General features: G+C 49.5%; 3 protein-coding genes across 4 annotated transcripts; 1 reads left to right on the top strand and 2 right to left on the bottom strand.

Moving 5' to 3' along the window:
• On the bottom strand, window positions 1-20,831 carry LOC108158966 (gastrin/cholecystokinin type B receptor). Its single transcript, XM_033396912.1, has 5 exons — window positions 20,017-20,831; window positions 6,348-6,548; window positions 5,912-6,244; window positions 1,679-2,027; window positions 1-1,601 (listed from the first exon to the last, which is right to left on the bottom strand). The coding sequence occupies exons 1-5, from the start codon at window positions 20,471-20,473 to the stop codon at window positions 1,178-1,180; spliced, it is 1,764 nt and encodes a 587-aa protein (XP_033252803.1). The 5' UTR covers window positions 20,474-20,831; the 3' UTR covers window positions 1-1,177.
• Window positions 2,304-4,110, top strand: LOC108165056 (probable cytochrome P450 308a1). Of its 2 annotated transcripts, XM_017301099.2 has the most exons (4): window positions 2,304-2,525; window positions 2,580-3,122; window positions 3,224-3,706; window positions 3,773-4,110. In XM_017301099.2, exons 1-4 carry the CDS (start codon window positions 2,329-2,331, stop codon window positions 4,047-4,049), a joined length of 1,500 nt encoding a protein of 499 aa, XP_017156588.1. In that variant the 5' UTR covers window positions 2,304-2,328; the 3' UTR covers window positions 4,050-4,110. The 2 variants fall into 2 exon arrangements, with proteins under 2 accessions (XP_017156588.1, XP_017156589.1); XM_017301100.2 differs by lacking the exon at window positions 2,304-2,525 and having other exon boundaries at window positions 2,876-3,126.
• Window positions 19,003-19,820, bottom strand: LOC117192266. Its single transcript, XM_033396925.1, has one exon. It carries the CDS (start codon window positions 19,601-19,603, stop codon window positions 19,028-19,030), a length of 576 nt encoding a protein of 191 aa, XP_033252816.1. The 5' UTR covers window positions 19,604-19,820; the 3' UTR covers window positions 19,003-19,027.
• Window positions 20,832-23,527: the final 2,696 nt, after the last annotated feature.

The raw sequence follows: 23,527 nt of genomic DNA, 5'->3' as shown, positions 1-23,527 counted from the left end.
TTTAATTTATTTGCATAAAAACATTTAGAGACGACCATATCGATATTAGAATACTCGTAATTGCAATTGTCAAGTTCGTTGAAGTGTACATGAGCAAAAGAATTCACATATGTCTTATATAATATGTATTTGTGTCTGTCTGTGTGGGTGTGGTGGGTGGTTGGGTGGTTGGGTGTGTGTGTGCATGTATGTACATATATGTTCCTTGCAGGTTGCACTTATTTTAGAATATTAATTACATTTAATGCATTTTCAGCTACAATCAACTACTTACAATTGAATTTGACATTTATTTGAACGAAAGAAACGTTGTTGTTTGTGTTTTGTTTGGTTTTGTTTTACTGTTGATTGACCCTAGAGCGGGCCCATCCAACTGTGATTTATCTATGCATGAATCTATATACATATGTATATAAATATTTATGTAAATTTTTACCCTGTAATATCAGCCTGCGACCAGCCTTGCCCCACCCCCCATGGGAGGTCGGAGGTTGGAGGTTGGTTACATGTCAAATGCATGCTTCAGTGAAACCTGGCTGTGCGTGACAATAAGTAAAAGTGTTCGCTCTCGGCGGAAGGGGTACGGGAAACGGTTAACTGGAAACGGGGTAAGAGCAATACCTTTAGTGGCTAAATTGGAAAATTTAACAACGATGTATTACCCTTGGGCCCTGTATTTCCTTTGATTTATTGATTGATTGATTGATTGCATACACACACATACGAAATACATTTAGGAATGTATAGGAAAACGTGTAGCAGGTGTAAGCAGGGGTTAAGTCTAACAATTCACATTTAACAACTCGAATGATAGTAACTCTAGATTCACATTTAAAACATTAGTTGCACATATGGTATGCATACATATGTAGTAACAGCGGAAAGGGAGGGGACGCCCATACGTAGAAAAGATACCTAGCATACCCACCATTTAGGTAGGTTCATCCATCCACCCATCCGTCTATCCACGCACATTTACATTCACAACGCGGTAGAGTCGTTGACAACCACAGTTCCTTTAGTTTTAGTTTCAGTTTCGTTCACATTGCATCATCACATATTTAGCTGCCTGTTGGGTGGACACCTCGTAGGGACATACTCGTACTCGCTCCTACAGCGACTCCGTCTCCATTACCTTTAACTGGCGCCGCTCGGACTCCCTGCCACGAGCGGCGGCTCAGAGGCGTGGACTCTCCAGAATGGTGTGGCTGGACATGACCGAATTGGCCAGGGCAATCGAGTTTCCGGCCACGGACAGGTTGGTCTCGTTCTTGGAACGTCGCCGCCAGAAGCATAGGCGGCCCCCATCGCACATCCGCACCTTGAAGGTGTCCACGAAGGCGCGTCGGAAGCTGGCGTTCATGAAGCAGTAGGTGATCGGGTTGCAACAGCTGGATGAGTAGGCCAACAGTTGCAGGAAGCTGATGGCCGTGTAGTCCACATACTCGTACACCACAGGTCCGATCAGCATCGTCATCGTGTTGATCACGTACAGCGGCGTCCAGCAGATGAAGAACTCCAGGACCAGCACGAACAACATCTTCACTACCCGCTTCTTACTCTCCAGGCTCTTGCTCTCGTTCGAGCGGCGTGGCACGATGCTAAAGGTAAAGGGGTACATTCAAATTGGTTAATGCGACTAGTGCAGCTCAAGAGGATGCAGGGGAGGATGACTTACCTTCGCAGCCCCGCTTCTGTGATGCGCAGGCTGGGCTGCGACAAGGATTTGCGCCGCGATTCGTTGTCATTGCCCATGCCCATGCAGATCTGCTGGTGCTGCAACTGATGCCGCAGCCGTTGGGCCCGACTGCAACAGTCGCCTCCGCCACCGCCACCGCCCCCGACACCGCCCCCGCCGCCGGTACACCCGTTGATCGGCGGGAGCTGAGAGTGCTGCTGCTGCTGCTGCTGCTGCTGCTGCCGCAGGGACTTCACGGATGCACTGCGCATGCAGTAGAGATGCCTGCGCCCTTCGCAGGCGCCCCCAAGGAGCTTCCTCTTGCTGCCGCCATGAGAGTAGCTGTCCGCTGCGGAAGAATCAGATTTGAAGAATATAGAATATACTCGTAAATCACACAAAGTGTATGCCAATTGTATGTACCTACAGTACATCAATCACAGCACTTAATGAATGAATATAGTCGTAGAAACTAGCATGCGGCTAACGACTCCACGAAAGTGGAAAGTTCTCCAGCACGCAACCAAAATGCGAAGACACTGAACATGCAATCAGTGCAGTCACGATGCAATCCCACAATCCGACAATCCGAACACGTATAAGCACTGCGAGGCTCGGCTGAGTGTTCATTCCCATCTGGAATCGATTCGATGCTGCTTCTTCTGCTACTCCTGTTACTGCTTCTGCTTTTCTTTTTGGGGACCCTGTGGCGACGACTGGCCTGGTCAAACAGCCACTGGCGACGCCGCGTAGTGTCCGGTCCCCAAGGCTGCCCGCTGGTGGGCAACATGGCCAGCTTTGCTCTGGGTCAGCGGTCATATGGCGAGGTCTACGAACAAATATACAGGTGAGCAGCAGCGGCGTCAGGTGACTCAATCAACCTTAACCGTAATCTGATCAGACAGCATCCAGAACTGCGCTACGTGGGCTTCTATCGTCTGTTCAATGAGCCCGCCATACTGGTGCGGGACCAACGGCTGGTGCGCGAAGTCCTCGTTGGAAACAGCTTTCTGAACTGTGCCGACAACGCCGTTAATGTGGACGCCCAACGCGATGTCCTTGCCACCTGCAATCCGTTTATTGCCAGCGGCGATCGCTGGCGGATACTGCGCGCCGACCTGGTGCCCCTCTTCACTCCCAGCCGGTTGCGTCAGACGCTCCCCCACGCAGCTGCAGCTTGCCAGCAATTGCAGGAGTTTGTCGCAAGGCGTCTGACCGGCAAGCGTTTCGAGGCGAAGGCGCTGGCCACCCGGTACACGCTCCAGGTGATTGCCTCGGCCGTCTTTGGCCTGGATGCCCATTGCCTGTGCCAGGACGAAGATCAGGAGAAAGGTAGCCAGTGGCTGCAGAGACTGCTGCCGCTCTTTCAACCCAGTGCGTGGAGCCTGCCCGAAACCATTGCACTATTGCACTCGTCGCGCCTCGCGAACATTCTGCAACATCGGTGGGTAAGGACATAAATCTTGTGTTCATTCAGCTAGTAGTTTAGAGATGTTATTTGAGGGGGCACACTCACGGCTTAGCTCTACGCCTTCACCATTTCAGCTACGTGCCTCTTTCGCTGCAGGACTGGCTTTGTGATCTGGTGCGAGCCAGGAGCGGAGCCAACAACTTTCTGCACTGGCTCGGGGACAAGCAGGGAGAACAAGGAGACCTGGCGGGACACGCCACCACCCTGCTGCTCGAGGGGTACGAGACGTCGGCCATGCTCCTCGCATTTGCCCTCTACGAATTGTCTCGCAACGAGTTCGCTCAGCGTCGTGTGCAGACGGAGCTGGAGGAGGTGGCACAGCGGCATGGCGGTCTTCTCATGGGGCACGCCGCTCTGGCGGAGCTGAGGTATGCGGAGGCTGCCCTCCTTGAGACACTGCGCCTGCACCCGGCCATGCAGGCACTCCAAAAGCGCTGCACCAAATCCTTTACCTTGCCACCACAGAGGTCGGACACGGACACGGCTGTTGGAAGTCCTGGCAGCATTGAGGTTGCCTTGGGTACGGTCTTGGTGCTCCCAGTCCAGGCCATACATATGTAAGTCTCTCAACCCACAAGCAGCTCCAATCTAGATATTTGTACAGCATTCTTTCGTTTTTTTAGGGACCCGAATCTCTATTCCGATCCGCTAAAGTTCCAGCCAGAGCGCTTTATGGACACGTCTCCGATGGGCTGCCGTTTCCTCGGCTTCGGGGCCGGACCTCGTATGTGCCCGGGTATGCGGCTGGGACTGGCCCAGACAAAGGCGGCACTGGTTACCCTGCTCCGGGACTACTCCTTCTCTCTCGCAGATCAAGCTCAAGATCCGGTTCAGGTCTCGCCGCTCACCTTTCTGACGGCCAGTAAGCACGGAATTTGGCTGCAGCTCCAAAAGCGCTAGCGCCGCGCCGCGTAGCTCCTTCTTCTTTTTGTCTGTCCTTCTTCCAATTAAATAAATCAATCTCTAGGAAATCATTGGCGGATCAGCTGGGTTGGCCGAAAAAGAGTGTTTGTGCATCGACCCCAATACTTATACTAACGCCAGCCTGAAGTGGGGGCACAAATGAGTTTGAGCGCGCAGTGGCAAGCAATACGCGGCTGGCTCTAATTACATGGCACTAGGATATGCAAATTGCCAGCTCGGATCTGGGGGGGGGGCATCTACCGATGCACATACTGACTCGCGGGACGGGCCCAGGCCATGGCAATTTACGGCACGAAACTATCAAGGCAGTGCCCGTAAACGAAGCGAAACGAAGATTACAAATTAAATCAAATTTATTGTCACATGCCATTCGCCAGTCGCCATTCGAGTCTGAAGCAAGTATGTGAAAATGTGCAACCCCTAAATTTGGATGCCCAGCAGCGGGATGAAGGCCCTTAACGAGCGCTTAAATGCTGTCTCGTGCATAATTTACGGCACTTAACTTGACCCTTTTTATTTGGGACGGAGAACGGAGAACGGAGGAAGGAGACCGAGGCGATGGTAGCTTCTCGATTGTGAAGGTCCTGGTCCCGTCCCGAGCAGGAATAGGAGGTCACCCACTTAAGCAGGATACGAGTACGAGCAGTGCCAGCAGCACTCAAACGACCTCAACCGACTGTCCTGTGTCTCATGTGCTGCGATAATTCATTCTAATTCCGAGGGAGGACACAGCTCCGAAATACAAGTAAGGTCCTATGCTAATGCGCAATTTTCATTTTCCATCCTTGGAACCCACATACAGAGACTTTATCGAGTCTGGCCTGCTATTCCTTGAGGACTCAGCATGGAACCCCTTCATGCAAATGAGCCCCTGTGGGAGGTTGCTACCATCACGTGCCCAAAACGCGGTTGATGGCCGGAGCCCCAAGCCTTTAGATCTCTAAGATGTTAATTGGACAATTGTGGGGCGGCGATGCACAGGAGCTGGTAATATTTGATGACGACAGCTCGTTGTATGCTGTGCAACAAGTTTGCCCAAATTTCTCCAGAGAATCGTTGACTGGAATCTCGGGAGATTTACTGTACCGGCGGCGCATTCACATCAATTCACGTGTGCACTCATAAAACACGTCGCGTCAGTTCCAATTCAATAAAGTGTGGTCGGTATATACTCGACTTTGCTGAATACATTGTAATACATGGAAATGGAAAGAACGCTATGTGGGTTGGGTTGGTTGGGTGCTCAAGGGGAAACGAATTAAAGCCGAATTAGAGGAATCGATTTGCTTGAGTATCGGTAGTCTCGGTGCTTTTTCTTCAAGCACAATCATCGGATTATGCTTATTTGCATTGAGAGAAGCAGCAGCACAAATCCCAGCCAGCCAGCATCAGCCATCACCGATGGGGAAGCGCTCTTTAATCTGTCAAAGTGAATGTAAATGAATGTCGAAATGCTCGAAGCCTTCGCCCGGTTATTGCCTCTGCACGCATTCTTGGCAACACTTCTCTAAAACATCTCTTCTCGCCTCGACACTTCAGCAGCCCCTCCCTCTCTCTCTGTATCTGGCTCATTCACACTCATCCCGTTATGGCTGCCTCGGGCCCCAACGCCATTTCGGCTCTGCTATCGCATCCACTGGGGGATGTGATGGAAACGCATTTCGTGCGTGGCAAACTTTGCATGTAAATTGTGTGTGACGCAGGCTGGGGGCAGAGACTAATCCCGAATGGCATCCTGCCGGGAACAGTCCCCACTAATTTAAGTTTGACTTGCGGCATGGCACGGCACGGCATGGCACGGCACCTCTGCTGCAATCTTTGAACGCTTTGTCACTCACCGTAGTAGTACTGGGGAGTGCCGAACTGCTGCTGTTGCTGCTGCTGTTGCTGCTGCTGCTGGATCCCTGTTTCCAGGGACTGGCTGTGGCTGCCATTGGAGCGCCTCTGGCTGCTGCCGGCCGGACCGGGGCCGGGCACTTCAGGTCCACTGCTGCCGAAGTTCATGGCCCGCTCGTTCCGCATGCTCACGTATAGGGTGCGGGTGATGAACAGATAGGTGAAGCTCAGCGCCAGCAAGGGAAGGACGAGGAGGGCCAGGTCCAGGAACAGGTTGTAAGCCCGCTCGTAGTTCAGGCTGTCGGCGGGCCACTGCTCGCGGCATTTGCGAAGCCCTGAAAGAACAATCAGTCAGGTCAGTGCTATGCGGCTCATTGCTGTTGGTTTTTGGCTCTTGGTTCTTGGGTCTTTTGGCCCTGGCTCTGGCGAGACACTCACCTGGGCGACTGGTCGGCATCAGCTGGCTGAAGAGCGCTATGGGGGTCATGCAGAGCAGGCTGCCCAGCCAGATGATGGCGATAATTTTGTTGGCGTGGTTGATCGTTTGCCAAGTCCGCGACCTCAGCGGATGGCAGATGGCGTAGTAGCGCTCGCAGGATATGGCCACCAGGGTCCACGAGGATACGGCCACAGAGGCGGCTGCAAAGAAGCGGAAAAGCGGAAATGAACAATTACTTGAGCGAGAAACTTTATTTGATAAAATCATGGGCCCTCCCTCGTGTTTCGAATAATTATTTATCTGTTTTATGGGCATCCATCTGTAAAGTTTTCACTTTTATGCCGCTCATTTTCGGGATATTGATGACATTTCCGAATAGGCATGCGACCACCATCCTCCGTTCCCCCATTAAGTTTTATTCGCTGAATATTTGGCAATTGTCACGCTTGGCCCGGGCTTTCAATGAAGAAAGGACCCAACACCATTCAACGCAAACGGAGGAATAATTAAAATGTTAATGTCTTTTTCGGTTTTGGTTTTGGTTTTGGTTTCGACTTGTGCCCCGAAGCTGTGCCTCGTGTTTCGCCCCAGAGGATTCTGATGCTGATTTTGGCGGCACTGATACCTAAAGCGGAGCATGCCGGCGGCTTTTCTAATGAACCCACGGAAGAAGAAAGGCATTTAATCAAAGTGGCAACTGTTGTCGCAATGGCAGCCCCCAGTCCGCAGTCCCCAGGCCTCAGGCCTCAGGCCCCAGCTCCCAGCCCCCTTTCCATTTCCATAACCGAGCTTAAAGCGGATGTGACTCCCGCTTACGCCAATATCCCAATGCTAATCCGAGTACCAGCAGTCCCAAAGCTACGAGTATTCGCCATCAGCATCAAGAAGGAGCATAATAAAAGCCAATGCCAACACAGCTCGCATAGCTCTGCTCTGCAAATGGGTTTCGTTTCGTCGTAGCCCAGGGATGGGATGATGAAACAGGCCAAGCTCATTAACCAAATTAAATTTAGCTCTGTCGCAGTCGCTTGGCTGCGGGTCCACGGGGTCCACGGACAGCACACCCTTTTACGCATACCCGTACCCACGGACATCATCAGAATATGCGGCTCAGTGCTCAGAGGCCGAAACAAAAATGGCAATTTTATGGAAATTTTGAAAATAGAATCTAGACCAAACCGAGAGCCGAAGCGTGCGGGAACGGAACGGAACGGAACGGAACAATGAAATGAATGAAGCAAAATAGCCCCCTGCTCGCAGAAGAGGGCCAAGTGCCCCACCAATTTACTATGTACTATGGGAAAAATTTCTGTTCTTTCGGTTTTTAATCTAGATTTCAACTTCTAGTTAATTTTTAAAATGTAGGAATTATTTTTTGTAATTTTTTTTTATCTATTTTGATCTGCACTTAAATTTTGATTCCACAAATTGTTTTTGAGTGTGGCTAATAGGGTCCGTCCTATAGTTCTATAGTTCTATAATCTAATCTATAATCTTCAAACTATACGAAACTACATATATTAAAAGGTATTCTCTGAACGAACTCCCATAAAATAAAATAACATTTTTATTTTGGATCATACTGTTATAAGACACATCGGTCTATCAGACAATAAAACTATTGCCAACACTTTGACCGTTAGTAAATAATTTGAAAATAAAAGGACATTTTTGCCCATAGTGCAAATGGTTCCGCAATGGCGGAATGGGAAATTGAAAAACATTGTTGAGGAGCACTCGACGCTGGACATGAATACGAGTACCATGTCGTACGAGTATGTTGGTTTCCTGATTGAATGAACGTCAATAAGAGTCGAGAGCATTGACTTGGACATAACTAATATTTGGGTAAAATATCCTGCAGTTCCGCTGCTCAGCGATTGGTATGCTTTCCCCGCCACTTCGCATTCCCTTTCATGACACATAAATCGCACAAGTCGCCGTTTACCTGCCAAAAATTCCTCTTTTGCTCTTTTTATTTTACTTTTTTTTTCTGTTTCTGGTGTCGCAGCCACAAAATAGGCAAAAAACCAGAGGAGCCAGGCAAAGTGCTTATGCGAGTTCGAGTATGTCAGCTGCAGAGGAATCCACGAGTCTGAGCTCTGATTTGCAGATTGAGGTCTGGCCATAGGTAGAGCCTCCATGGAGAGCCTCCTCTGCGCCCAAGTGTATCAGGCTTTGTGGATTTATATTCCCCATTCCGTTCAAAGCAAACCCTGGCTCCCGAAATTGTATGCTCAGCGGGTTCAGGTGCTCAGGTGTTCAAATCCATCTTGGGTCAGCAAATCACAATTCTCCGACAGAGTCGCACAGCTTTGTTTTCCCTTGTGGTTGCCCCTCGACTTTTATGTCCACGCTCCATTCTATATGGACAAACTTCAAATGACTTTTTCGTGCAGAAAAATGTATGTACTCGTAAATATGTACATATGTAGCTTCAGCTTCACATGTGTGTTTGCCGGTGAATATCGCATTGGAAATTGTCGCAAATGTATTCCGTGCTCCGATTTTCTCGCCGTAAGTCTAACAATTAAGGCATTTTGTTGCAAACGAATATGAGCCTGGGGTGAGAGCTGTCCGACTTTGTAATTGTATCTTTCATAATGTATTGCATTTGTGTCCTCAGTTTTGACTCCTGCAGGCAATCCAAGCTGCACAAACACATGCGTACTCTCTGTCTGCCACCTTTGACATTTTTAATGCTGCAAGCAATCCAATCCCACATCCAATTAAATCCAATTAAATTAACAGGCCACACCCCTATCTAAAAATCCAATTGTAACTGCAGGCCGTCTTCGGAATTATATTTCGAACAATCGCCCACGGAGTGGGAGATGCAGCATTGGTTTACACGGATACTTCACAGAGAATAAATTTGTTTCACGGTTTTCATGGCTTTTTATTGTGCTGTGGGTCAGCGTGCCGGCGATGAATCCCGTTTGGCAGCTATGCAATTTGGTGGGCTTCAGCAGCAGCCCGACCAGGAGCTGAATGCTGCTACTCCTGTTGCTCCAGTTGCTCCAGTTGCTCCTGTTGCTGTTTGTTTTTGATCTCTTTCAGATTTTTGCACTCTCGACGGCTGTCGGGTCAATTTTCAAACTCAAAAGTGGCATCTAACTAAGCCGGAAACCGCAAAAGTAGAACCAACAAGCCGTCTACTGCCAAGACACCAGGGATGCGCACCAAACGGACTGGACTGCACTGGATTGGAGTCCAATTTCGTGCGGATGGGCAGAGGTCTGGGTCTGACGGACAGCTGCAACTCACTTGCCGAAGAACGGTGGCTGCTTGTGAAACTCGTGCCTCGGGGCAACAGTACATGAAATTGCTGACTCGTCTCTGGTGCTGGGAAGAAAGTTTCTGAGCCGCATCTAAATAAGATAGAGCATCGAGTGCGGTCGTTCAAAGAAAGCCTTGCCCTGAATGAGTGCACGACAGAGTAGAGCCTCTTATTTGGGATTCTGGATTTCGAAACCAAAGGAATAATTTGAGTGGCAATCGAAAATCGGCCAGACTATACCGGAGTCGGAATCGGAATCGGAATCGGTGTATGGATTATAATTGCTTTAGATCCCACCTGACTGCTGTTCTGGCGGACTGAATTTCGAAACGAATCCCAACAGCAAATAAGCGCAAACATGGAAAGGAGAGCAGTTTGTTGGGCTACTCGCTGCAGGTATCAGCAAACGTGCTACCGCAAAGCGTGCTGTGGCTGGCAGCATCGTTTGCGTAGTCATAATTCCTTGCCACATGTTTGTGTCCGTTTTTATGCGCAGTAAGCATCAGCAGTAAACACATGATAACTATACATAAGCTGTAGAAATATACCTAACCACTCTGTGGGGAGTTTGAAGGCTATCGCTCTACAATATCTGCCACCGGGTCACTTAGCTGATATTTATGAGAAGTGCATTAGAAGGCGCTGTTAAAATGCTGTTTTGATTTAAATACAGTATACTGTTAAACGCTTTTCCAGACCGGGGGGTAGTGTGCTTAAATATAAACTCTGTGCAGACATGGACAAGGATTATCTGCGTCCGATTGCTGCGTATCCGCATAAACCAATCCACTTGGATCCAGCCACCATAAATACATAATGTAATTTATTTGCGAAAATTGCAATACAACAGCTTCATAAATTATTGTTATCAAATTTGAAATGACTTTAAGTGTGAGATGCAAATCGATTTCATCCATGGCCCATTTCAATTTCCATGCTCATGCCCATATCCGTTTCCATTGCCATTGCCACTTTCAATCCCACCCAAAATGTGAATGCGAATCCGAATCAGTATGCGGAATCTAAATCAAAATCAAAATCCAAATCCAAATCCAAACCCATCTTCCTCTCCATTCTTTCCTTCCCTCTGGTCGTTCGTTTTTGATTTAGCGCCCGTTTTCCTCTCAATGACAATGAGTCCATATGTCCTGCTCGCACTGCCAAATGGCACTTCCCTGCCAGTTACATAGCTCCCAGCCATAGCTGAAAGTGGATTTTTATGGACTAGTCCCAATGTTTGTGCCTCCTGCGCCTCCCCTGTGCGTGGCAGAGTCTCCAATAAAAATAATTCCAAATTTGAGACAACAATAAAAAATTGGCTGGCTGGGCAAAACTTTGGCCTGTCGACGCACGACTCAAGATTGAAATGAAACAAAAAAAGACAGAGAACTGAGCCCGAACTCAATTCAGCCTCATTTCTCTCTATAAAAAGTGGAGGGTGCGACTTTCGACTTATGTTTGCTCTGTGCCCATCAGGACAGGACCGGGAGGACAATCAATCACTCTGATGCTCGGAAGCTCGGATGCACTTCCTATGGTGCCCATCAACCAGGAAGGAGAAAAAACTAAATACTGAACATAACAGAACGAACACCCGACTGTCATGACAGAGATGAAAAAGCAACATTCGAATGCTCCCACTGGCAACGGGTATCGGATCGTCGGTCCTTGGTCATTGGCAGCAGAATCGCTCATTCCCCATTCCATTTATTTTCATTGTGTGTGCTTTTTCTGTTTGAACTTTGCCTGCTGCTCGTCCTGCAAAATTCTGAAATTATATAAAATATTGGGCTCCATTGTTTTTTTACGTTTTAATACAGAAAGTTATTGCTAACCGAGGGGAGAGCACCAACTGTGACGCCCCACGACCCTACGCCCTACGCCCCACGACCTGCGGCTGGAGAGCAGTCAAAGGACATCGATAGGGCGGGGCCGGGGCTGACGTCGGGACTGGGGCATCGTTATTTTATTTTGTTTTCAATGTGTTCTATGTGTATGCTTTTCTACAGCAACATAAAAGAGCCATAGCACACTGAAGACCCTCAATCGGAATGAATTTGTATCGAATGAAAATTGTAGAACACAGCAAATTAAAATGTCTAACACAGCCATTGGCGGATCCTGGACGGGAACGATAAATAGAGACAAATGGGGATGGGAAACAGGGAAGAATATGGTGATAGTGGGGTAGGAAGGGCTGCCTCTTAATTGAGCTTCGTAGCCTGATCGAATAATGTGATGTGACTTTAGCACTGTGCCCTTGATTGGGCTACCGGTCCTTGGACAAGGTCCTGGTAAGTGACCTGTAAGGCAAGGAGCTGGCAAAGGGCTGCATTCCCTCCTGCTCTGAGTTCTGAGTGCACAATTCAGGAGATTGAGGAAACGAAAAAAGGGGTCATTGGCTTTGTTCAAATCGTCCTTTATACCTGCACCCTGGCAAGCGGTGAGGCCAGGACGAGCCCTACTCCGAAATCAACTTTCAGCAGGACTTCATTCGGTATGCATTGCAATTGCAAATGTTGACCCGTTTATGCCGCTCCATTTGCCGTACAGTCGAATTGTCGTTGTCCGGGCCAGAGTTGGAGTCGGAAGGCGACACAGGGAAATGTTCGTCAAGACTGGGCACGGATTTCTTGAAAAAGCCAATCAGAAAATTCCTGTCGTCGAGTGCACACCACAAGTGCGGTGAGTGCAAAGAGGTAATCCAGAGATCATTCATGCCTGTGCCGGATGTCTGGCAACGCAATATGAGTAGTTCACCCTTGAACCCCTCCACCCTTTCTTGAGATGTTTCGCAGAGATCTGGGCGGCTCACAGACTGAAGTGCTTAGCCAAGCTCAGAGTGCAATCATGTTTTTCTGGAAACTTTTGCAAAGAAAGCCCAGCCTCCCTCTCGAACAAAGTCTTATCCTTGGCCTGCTCGGTCAATGCAAACTATAAACAAGCTTTTGTATTCGCAGCCCGGGACTGGGACTGGGACTGGGACTGGGACGGGGACGGGGACCGGGACTGGTACGGGCATCGTTGAACAGATGTCAATGGCGTGCTCATCGTCTTGCCTGGCTACTTAGGCACGGAATAATTGTTGCCATGGCGGTGTCCACTCGTCCCTTCAATTTTCAGCTCTCATCACTCCATGGCTCCACTCGGCCCAGACTCCGTCATGGTCACGCCATCGGACATGGGGAGACAAACTTTGAAATGATGTCCGCAGCAATACATTTCTTTTGCAAAACAAACTGAGAGCCGGGCGGAGGAGCACTCGGTGGGCAAAGGCACTTGACCGTCATACTGCGATACCCCGAAAACAACAACAACATCAGGTTGACAGCTCTTTGGCGTTCAGCATCGCTTATCATGATAATATTGTACATACTCCTACTACTACTCGTTCTCTTTCTCGTACTAGTATTGCAAATAAATACATAAGTAATATTAATTTCGGATAAAGGGCTGTCAAGGTGTCGCGGCTTCCCACAGGCAGTCCCCAAAGCCAAAAAAAAGGCAACGCCAATGGCAATGGCAATGCGAATGGCAGTGGCAAAGGTAGGAGTTCAAATTCTCAAATGCAAAGAAAGTTAAAAAGTTGCGTCTCATTTATATTCCTTTTGTGGCATGTGGCGCAAGAGCAAATTCTTTGTGTCGTTCCATTCCCCCCCCCATTCCGCTCCACTCCACTCCACCCGCTCTTTGGCTCCTCCCTCGCGCCACATTAATTCTGCTGAAAGTATATTTCACTGCGGCAGGTCCCCGCCCGCCTCTCTCAAAACTCAGCACACAAATTACTCACACTGAGGGTGCGTGGGAGTATGCGTGGGAGGCAAGTGAGTGGTGCACCTGTAGGCTGCAAGAGGGGTAGGGCCACTGATGAGAGTCCAGACCGAGGAGGACATTCCACAAAGACAAAGGCAGTCCGGGCTGTGTCTCCGAGGAGCTCTGGAATCAATTATATGACCACCACAAAAAGCACTTGACTCAGGTGGCAGCAGAAAGTGTCAGAGGAGAATGCCATGGCCAAATGGAGAATAACACTAAAGGGCGGGTCACATTTATTAGGATCACATTTCCATTTTACACTTCACCTTTCTCACTTTGTGGGTGTATGCAAATGTGATGGGTGGATCACCTTATCCATTGTTTGCTGATGCAAACAAATTCAACATTTCCGTTCGGCCAGGACCAGAAGCAGGAGCAGGACCAGGACACGGAATGATTCGAGCTACACGGCCAATCAGTTCGATCAGCGAGTTTTTCCTTATTTGCGAATATATTTAAATAATGGATAATCGATTTGCATATGCATTGTGTGTATCGCAGTAATAACATTCGATCAGCCCTTTTTTTTTGTGGCCAGCACAGATATTAGCTCCGATAGCATCTGCAATGGAGGACGCGTCAGAACAGTTGAAAACTGTCAGATATAGTAGGTTCCATGTTGCTGTTTGCCTTTGCCCCCCACGCCCCAGCGATTGCTCTTTCTCTTTGTGCTTAGATTTTGTCATTGCCCGAGGAATTTCCCAAGGAATTTCAATTGGATTGGGAATTGGAAAATACGCGACTCATCATTGGTTGAGCTTAGCTAATTGCATACTCTCCGTTTCGTAATAAAATAATGCTCCACCCGCTGGGAGCGTAGAGTTCCCACACACGGGGAGGCGCCAAACAAGTCGTAAACAAAATGAAACGAAATGTGAAATGTGGCTTAGCCAGCATTAGCGAGGAAATAAGCGGCTCTGCTCTTGCCTGTAGTTTCCTCATTTTCCTTCAGGTAAGCCCCAAATCTGGCCCTCTGCAAATGCCCCGCAATTGTTGTGAGTTGACGGCGGGGACAGGGACAAGAATAGGCTTGGGCACGAGGACGAACTTCAAAAAAAAAAAAATGATGATGGCTTTGGCTTTAGACGAGAAAAAACAAATCTTTAAAATGTTCCGCGCTGCACGGGGCGGCTGGCTGCTCACGCTCGTCGCATTTCCGCCTGGTTAACTCTGATTAAAGGGAGGCAACAAAACCCACCCGGAACAAGCCTGCCACAAACAAAACAAACCCTTCAACCAGAAAGAAAAATCTAGGACCCCAGCCCCAATGCTCCATGGCATGTCTGAGTACGCGGCCTCAACGCGGAAAGTACTATTCTCGGAGCGTTGCGTCGTCGCAGCAGCAGGAACCTAAGTAAGGCGGCAGGGCGTGGTCGCTTTGCTGTTTAAGAAGGAATATCGCTCGGCCTGTCGACCGTCTCCACGCCACGACCGCCAAGCCACGCCACGCCACTCCACTCCACTGCGCACCTCAAAATATTCAATTTATGTTGGGTGATGATGGGGATAGGGTTTGGCAGCAGGGGAGGTCCGACTGATTGCACACTCCGCCCACGTCAAATTTACCGCTTTACTCTAGAGTCTACAGTTACAGTGCAAAAAACTGAGTGAGTGAATGGCGCATGGGAGCGCGCTCGTGTTGCTTGTGCTCTCCGTGTGGGTGGTGTATTTGAACAAGTGCGTGTGTTTGGGAGAGATGATGAACGTAAATAAAATTTTTCTATCCACCCCCCACAGCCCACTCGACCAACCACATCACATTGAAGGGGAGTGTAGTTATTTTTTTATTCCATTTCATTTTTCCACTTATGGCATTTGCTCTTAATGCTGCATTTACCTTGCCCCCAGCCACCCTCACACACACTCACGCATGCGGCGTGTATGCACAACCTTGCTGCTAGTGGGTCTGTGTTTGTGTGCATGGAACTTTGCCCCTTGCCACGGTCTTAGTCTCCTGAAGCTGCTGCACAAAGTGCATTGCGGGATGCGGCCAGGCCAGGCCATCACTCCTACGTCTCTGTCCCACCAGCTCCAACAACACTGTCTCCCATCGCCTCCTGCCCCATGCCCCACTCGCCTGCCACTCTTTTCGCCAGCCTTTGCCTTTTGCCTTGGTCTTTGCCTAATTAATGACTACGATGGCGACGACGAGGACGACGACGACGACATTGCGCTGATTTTGGTTACTTGGAGATGAAAAAGCGAAAACCAAAACAGCAAAGCAGGACCAGCAAAGCTGACGATAGAAGAAATTCAATTAATCATTAATTTGCTGGGCCGTCAGCGACTTGGATGAGCACCCGAATGGGAGGCGCAGCAGGAGCCCAGCCAGCCGGATCACAGGTTCAAGGTAGTGCACGACTTTAACCTGGTGCTACAAGCGGGGGCAACACTCTGGGGCAACAAGTGAAGACTGGTCGATCTCACAGATTGAACACGCAGTGAAATCAATACAGGATGCCCAGGATATGGTGAACTTAATACAAAAACTGGCTGTCTCACAAAAATTAGCGGGTACGCAGTCGTCAGAACAGAGACAGGACTGGAGGAACTGGAGAGTGGAACGAGCTGCTCTCAGATTCTGATTTTAATCCGAAATTGAATTCACATTCCAGATTCTTTCTCGGCTCCCACTCCCACTCCTGCTCCTGCTCCCGGACTCACGCTCACGTGGCGTTGGAATCGTAATTGAATTGGCAGCTCAGCAAGTCAGCACAAGGACGTGGAAAAGGTGTCTAGATGGGGGAGTGCGACGGAATCGGAAGCGGAGTCGGTGTCAAGGCGGCGAAAATTGGTGGGAATGCCAATGGCCACGACTGCATAATTTCGACAATAAATCAGAGGGGCGTAGTCCAAGCCATGGATCGCTATGGATCCTAGAGCAGGGGTAGGCAAGGCATTGCACTGAGCGCTGCACCTTGACATGATGCCCATAAATTGGACTGACAGCTTGGCCAGCGCCAGCGATGACATTTATAAATTTACGAGCAAGACGATGCCGTCCGTGCAACAGATGCGAGTCGCTTGGGCGCTCGGGGCTGCAATGGTGCCTGGCGGGGGATAGGGGGGGCGTGACGCGATGGCCGTATTCGGCTGCCAAAGTGTTTTTCTAACAAATTGCCATTTATATGTGCACGTGTGCGTGTGTGTGGATGTGTGGGTGTGTGAATGTGTGTCTCAAAGGAGGCGTTCAAGTTGTTTGCCAGCTGCTATTGTTATTATGTTGTTAATAAGTTAGACGCGGGGCCGTCGAAACCGTAATATGAATGCCAGGCGCAGGCATGAGGCATCACTCGAGAAGCACACAAGAAGCAGAACACATGAAGCAGCAGCAGCGCCGAAAACAAACTTGCAGAAAGACAAACACCAGAGCAGCGTCAGAGATGACTGGGTCGTTTGCGACGAAGGCGGCACAGGAAACGGAAACAGGCCATGAAACTGCACACACACACACACTTACACCGCCTGCTGGCGGATGTAGTAGGTCGTGTAGGCGACGTGACTTTGACGTTGCATAGTGGAATGAATGCGACACGGACGCTTGCCTCAGACTGTCTCAGCCTGCATCAGGATTAGTATCGGCTATGCCACACTGTGCCGCCTGTATGCTTTCGCGTGAATTGCCCTGAAGACGCTGGGTACTTTTCTGGCACCAAACACCCAAAGCACCCAAAGCACCCAAAGCACCATCTCGTTTAGAGTCTCGAGTAATACGCATTGAAAACGGGGTTTTGACTGGGCCAGAGTCTCTGCTGCTGCACTGCCTTGGCTTAGACTTTTGTGGGGGCCTTTGGACGGGTTAGCAAGTCATCGGATCGGTCTTTTGTGTCTCGGATACTTGAGAGCCTCTCAGCCTTTCCTGACAGACGAAGGAACATATGTACATCCTCCCATCCCCTTTCCCAAGAGCAAATCTCTCCCTTCTCCTCTCTCTCCTGCTCCATAGTTCATAAATGATGCGCAGATAATTAGAATGTCATCTCGCATGCACTTTGATGAAATAGGCAGAGTATCTCCACCGGGAGGGAGGGCCTACTTCAGAGCTGAGCTGAGCTGAGCTGAGCTACCGAGCAGACCATCAAGTTTCCCCAACTGATAAGGACTTGTGACAGGTGTCAGGACCGTTTCTCAAAACCCACGGTAACTTGCGGCAATTGGGCGACTCAACAGCCCCGAAACACGGGAAAACGAATGAGATGGGATGGGACAAGAGCATACATAGCTTTCATACAATAAGCTGACTTCATCGAAAATACTGTTTATCTGACGATCAATCTAGTGGATGTAGGTTTCTTCCATACCCAAAGCAAACAGCACACAGCATACATCCGAGGAGCACATCCCCCGCAGATGAAGCCACCAAGCCTAAATTTATGTGTGCGAAGTGTGTTTTAAAAGCGCCTTGGACCCAGAGGAGACAGGGACATGGGGAGATGACCATGCGTATGAAATCTCGGGTCAGTCATTGGAATTAAAGGTCTTTAAAAGACCCCCACGTCCCATTGGCACTGGGTGGCCCAGGTGTAGAAGGAGTGTATGTGGAGGGGAGTGTGCATACTTAATCTTCCGAGCCCTTGAAAAATCCATAATGACGGCATCCTCGTTGACACCCGTCGGTCGTTAGTTGGGTCCTCGTCCTCGCAGTATCATCCAGCCACTGCTCCCACTGCGATATAGAGATATGGACACTTGCACACTCGCCACACGCCACACGACATAAAAAGCGGGCTTTGGCCGGACGAGTGTCAACAGAGGAATGGAGGAGCTCAAATGTGGGCCACGCCCTAAGGCCCGAGGGCCGGCGGCCTTGAATTATGATTTAACCTATAAATAATCGCGGAAATTGTGCGTGAAGTCGATGGAGGATGGAGGATGGGGGACAGTTTGCTTAAGTGGAAAATCGACGTGCATCAGCGTGCCATCAAAAGTACTAAATATGGTCCATCAGAAAGTTATGGGACTAAGACGCTTCACGCCTGTATGCAGCACTCCAGCACTCCCCATGTCCCCATTTAGAGTGTCACAGCTCCTGCGGCTTCTGTTGAATTCTGTTCTCGCATGGCCTCGACGACAAAGGAGCATTACATTCGGGCCAGACAAAGTTTTGCGAGCGAATACGAAGAAGGCGCCATTTGAAGCGTGCCAACTTGCTCGAAGCTTTCTCTTTGGGTTACAATCCTTTTATAAAGTTTGCTTATAAAATACGTCATGTTTCAGGTGCCAGAAAAGCTTCAGGGGAAAGTGGAGAGCCGGGAGCCGTAGCATTTTCAAATTGCCGACTCCACTCTATTTTCCATTACCTTCAAAATGAATATTTCCTACCTAATCTTTCAATCTTTCGTTAAAGTTCAAGTCCAATGCAGATCATCCGCCATAACTGCGACATCCAACAATCAATTCCAAAGAGACTATCCGGAGACAATCCGTCAATTCCATGATGGTCTCGTCTCCCATGGGCCATGCACCACAGTACCTTATCAAAACGGAATAGCTATCCCTCTCCCCATTCCCAACAAAAATCCAACTCCCATTGGCATTTGCTTCGTAGACGAATTTAACAAATATACATAAGCCTTTTAAAATTTAAACTTTTTTATTGTCCGATAATGGGATAGAGTAGGCCACGTTGTCGGCAGAAGCAGCAGCAGAAGCAGTGCCAGAAGCGGCAGGGGCAGTTCCATTTGCTAGGCGGCGTTGCTGCTGCCATTGCCTGCGGCGGAAGTATTGCTGCGACACCCGTTGGACCGATTTCATGAAGAGATCCGCGCAGTTGGAGATGCAGTCCCGCTCAGAGGTTGTTAGCGTGGGGCCCGGCCGCACGATGCAGATTCTGAAGCAGCGATGCGTCATCTTCTTGATCAGCTCCTGGACATTGGCCAATAGTATCTGTTGCCTGATATGTTTAAGTTGACCAGAGTCGGGTTTCTTCAACGTCTCCTGCTTTGGCTCCATGCTTGCCCAATATTTATTCTCCTTTCGGACTCGGATTCGGATTCTCGTACCGCTTGACAACTTCCAAACTTCCAGTTTGCAATGACCGGATCGAGTGGCCTGCTTTGCGTAAATACTTTCAGATTCAAGTTCTGGCGTCATTGTGACACTCCCTTGCACAAATGTAAAGTCCACTTGGTTCTCAATTGGTTTACAGATGACACACATTTACGATGGGTACTTCGGTATTGATTTGTTATCGAACGCATTCAAATTAGATTCGAACTATAATTTATGTGGTAGGGTATTCTGTTCCATTAAACGATGTCAGCATAGGGTACAAGCCAGTCGCATATAAACCATACTGTATTGTTGTATTTATGGAAGTGGGGATAATGTAAGCATCCATATGGCGAGAGAGTGTCCAGTGACTGTCGGCAGATGAAAGGAACGAACGAACGAACGAACGCTTAGGTCTGCACAATCCGTAGCACTCCGTATCTTCGTATCTGGGATTCAGAAAGAGAAACAAACATACGCGCTCTGCTTGTTTGCATGTGTGTGTCTGTGTATATTTCTGTGTAAATACATATTTGCATTCCAGTATGCTAATAGTTGGCCAAAAGTTATCCTGGACTTACCCTGGGCAAACTGGATGAGCTTGCAGAGGAACTCGCCAAAGATGAAATGGCGCAGCAGGGTGCCCACCAGGGTGACGGGCATGCAGAAGACCCCCAGCAGGATGTCCGAGATGGCCAGGTTGAGCAGAAAGACATTGGTGATGGTGCGCATGCGACGGTTCTGCACCAGGGTGAGCACCACCAGCAGGTTGCCCACGACGGCACAGAGCAGGATGATCGAGTAGCAGGGTATCACCCAGATTGGCACATCCGCACTCACCTTCGCCACTCCGGCACTCCGGTGGCTGTGGTTGCTGCTAGGTGGGGCCGCGGTGGCAATGGGGGCGGACAGTGTGCTGGACAGTAAGCCAAAGCCTGGCCGGAAGCCAAGGCCGTCCGCCTCCAGAGCAAACTCCAACCCGTTGCCGGTGTAGTTGTACAGATCGATGCCACTGATGCTCACATCTTGTTCCGCCATCCCGCTGCCACTGCCACTGCCTCCGCCGCCCAAGCCTCCCGGAGAGCCCCCATAGAGCTCCTGGGCAGCATAGGTGCCATTGAGCTGGAGAACGGCATCCGTGGCCAGCGGGGCAAGCGCGGACAGCAGCTGGCGAAGATAGCGGTAGAAGGTGCCAATCGTGAGGCTGTTCCTCGGATCTCCTCGGATCCTCCCTTGCTGATCACTTGAATCGGCTCTCGCTTGCAACAACCTTGCACTCGCGACGCGACGCGACACTGAACAGCACAAAGGAGTCGAAAAGTACGCAAGAAAAAATGTGGGGAAGGAACCTCCAAGAACGGACACAGAACTCACGGTGCGCGGCGTGTCTCGTGCCTCGTAGCCTTCGTGGAGCACTGAGGCACTGGCACAGTTGTTGGCGCCTTCCGTGGCACGCAGCCGGCATCGGGAACCGCAACATGTTGGCTACACAGCGGCTGCGGCCAACTCACCACAGCCACAGGGCAACATGTTGCCAAAGGACTTGTTGCTATGACCGCCGACCTTTTGGTCCTCTGCTTCTGGCTTCGAACGGGACCGCCGTCGATGTTCTGCTGCAAGGAATGGCCGGATCTTGGCCGCAACTGACACTTGTCCCCTGCAAGACCACCCAGGTCACCCAGGACTACCCCACGTCATTCAATTGCAATTCATAGAGTACGAAAGAACGAGTGAACAGGCTGGACAGTTCTTTTGCATACTCTTGTCAGGGTAAACGACGAAAGATTAAGACCGACAATGTTTGGCAATCAGTGGGCTTTGACATTCGCAGCTGAATAATTTGCATGTCCCCCTGGGGAGAGTCTCTTCGTTCTGGTTCTGGCTCTGATTCTGTTTCTGGTTCTGCGTCTGGGTCGCTTCCTTCCGCTCTCCGGCAGAGCATAACATTATCATAATCAGTGCTTGGGGTACCTTGGGGTACCTTGGGGTAGCTTGGGGTAGCGCGCAGAAAGGAAGCAGGCCACATTTGTCAACTTAATTAGCGCACTGCCAACGGAGGAGCTGACTTCCACTCGCTTACACCTTTGCCTCATTATTTAAAGACCGCTTTTCTTTTTGTTTGCCTCCCGACACCTTTCGGCTTTAGCCTTGCCTGGTCCTGGTGGCTTTATAAATCACACAGCAACTCGAGGACAGAGCACCCATTAGGTGGAACTGAAGTAGCTTCCGAAGTGAAAGTGAGAGTGGAATTGCGGTGTTACCCCAGCAGCCTGGCCCCTGGCCCCTGGCTCCCGACCCCGAAGCCATGTGGCCTCACTGATTTCCATCCGCGTGCAGATGCCAGACTCTGCCACAGAGCCGAAATTTATTTAGTTTCCCCCAGTAGCCCCAGGAACTATTCCCAGATGAACTCTTGCCTTCTACCCCACATATTTGGCAGCCAACTGCACACTTCACTTCTGTTTCTCGGAGCTACTCTTACACTATGTGATTGTGATTCACGGTTTACAATTCCCGGTAACTTTTTGAGTTGGTAGGAGCAGCCCACTTGCTGAATCTTATGAGAAGTTAACTCCGGGGGCCGTACATAAATGGGTTCATTCCGTTCCGTGATCATTACTGTGTAAGAGCCTCCGGCTCGCCGAAGTTCTGGGATGCTTTTGGTGTTTCTTTATTTTTTGTTGTTGTATATTTGCCTAAATTGATTAATTCAATTTGACTCTTGCGGGGCCGCGAAAGACAAACTTTGCTGGGAATATAAATAATGCCACAGCATTAATTAAACTTGCCAGAATCGGCCCGGGCGAGAGCCCCTGGCCAAGAACATTTGGTTTGGGTTGCTTTCGCCTGGTTTGGGTTCGTGTTTGGGCTTGGGTTGGCTGTTCACGGTCTCCATTTATTTATTTATCTTGGACTTTAATTAATTTTAATTATTGTATTTGCATTTGTTATGGCTTGATGCTCACGATGCTCCAGCATCAGTATCAGCATGGCTTTTGTTGTTTTAAACTTTATGGAGTAATTCCCGGCCATTTCGATTCATTTCCACTTTCCACTTCCCTCAATGTTAATGCAATTCAGATTCAGGTAGGTCGAAAATTACACTGCTGTCGCTTAATGGCATCATGCGGACCGGCATAAGATATTCAACGACGCAGACACAGATACAAATACTCGCCCGCGCACTCGTACCACTAATAACGAGGAGCATTTGGGAGATGCTCTGTGAATGCATAATGAGGACGAGGTTGCGAATGCCATTGAATAATGAATTAATCGCCCCCACCCAGCTGCTTGTTCCCGTGATCCAAAGGCATTTATTAACTATGGGTGTCCTGTTTTTGTGTGCCGCCCACCGACACTGCACTCCTGACAGACAGGCTTAGAAAAACACACACAAAAAATAGTTGGCTTTGGCTGAAAGTGAGTGGGAATTTACTCGCCCCATGAGTTTCCGCCCATTCCCCATTCGACGAGAACAGTTTTTTGGCTTGGACCAAGCTGAAGTTAAAGCCTAAAGTTTCTCGTCTTTAGACCGTGCTAAGTCTCGTCCCCGTTTCGCCTGACTTCCACTCAGCAACGTATAAATTGCCGGCAAGCTGCGATGCAAGGCAACGACAACGGGAGGGGGAGGAGGGACACAGCACACAAGGATGGGTCATAAAAACTGTAAAGTGTTTTGTACTCGTAATCGCACTCGTACTCGTACTCGTTTTCGTACCCGTACATTTGGCAGCCGACGCTTTAAGCGAGTTCGAGTTGCGCGAAAACGGGCCCACAAGCACGCGACCATAATTAGACTAAAAATGGCATTAAAGATGCTGGAGGATTGCTGTCCGGCTGCCGGGATAAAAGCAGTGGGGGGCCAGCGCTTTTCCGCTCCGAGAGCAGGTCCAGACCCAGACCCATCCCTATGTGCGAGTGCGGAAGTGGGCGTCGGTTGCGGCGGCTGTTTGTTGCTTCTTGTCGGCTTAGGCGTGGCATCTGCGTCTCTATGTCCTTCTGCTTAGCATCACAATCAGCATTAGAAGTGGACACAGCCAAGTGCAGCTTGCTTAGGGATTGTGCGTGTCCCGGACACGGGCATAGGCA

The sequence above is a fragment of the Drosophila miranda genome, chromosome XL (genome assembly GCF_003369915.1).
Source record: "Drosophila miranda strain MSH22 chromosome XL, D.miranda_PacBio2.1, whole genome shotgun sequence".
Lineage (NCBI taxonomy): Eukaryota > Metazoa > Arthropoda > Insecta > Diptera > Drosophilidae > Drosophila > Drosophila miranda.
This window is presented reverse-complemented; position numbering and strand designations above follow the sequence as displayed.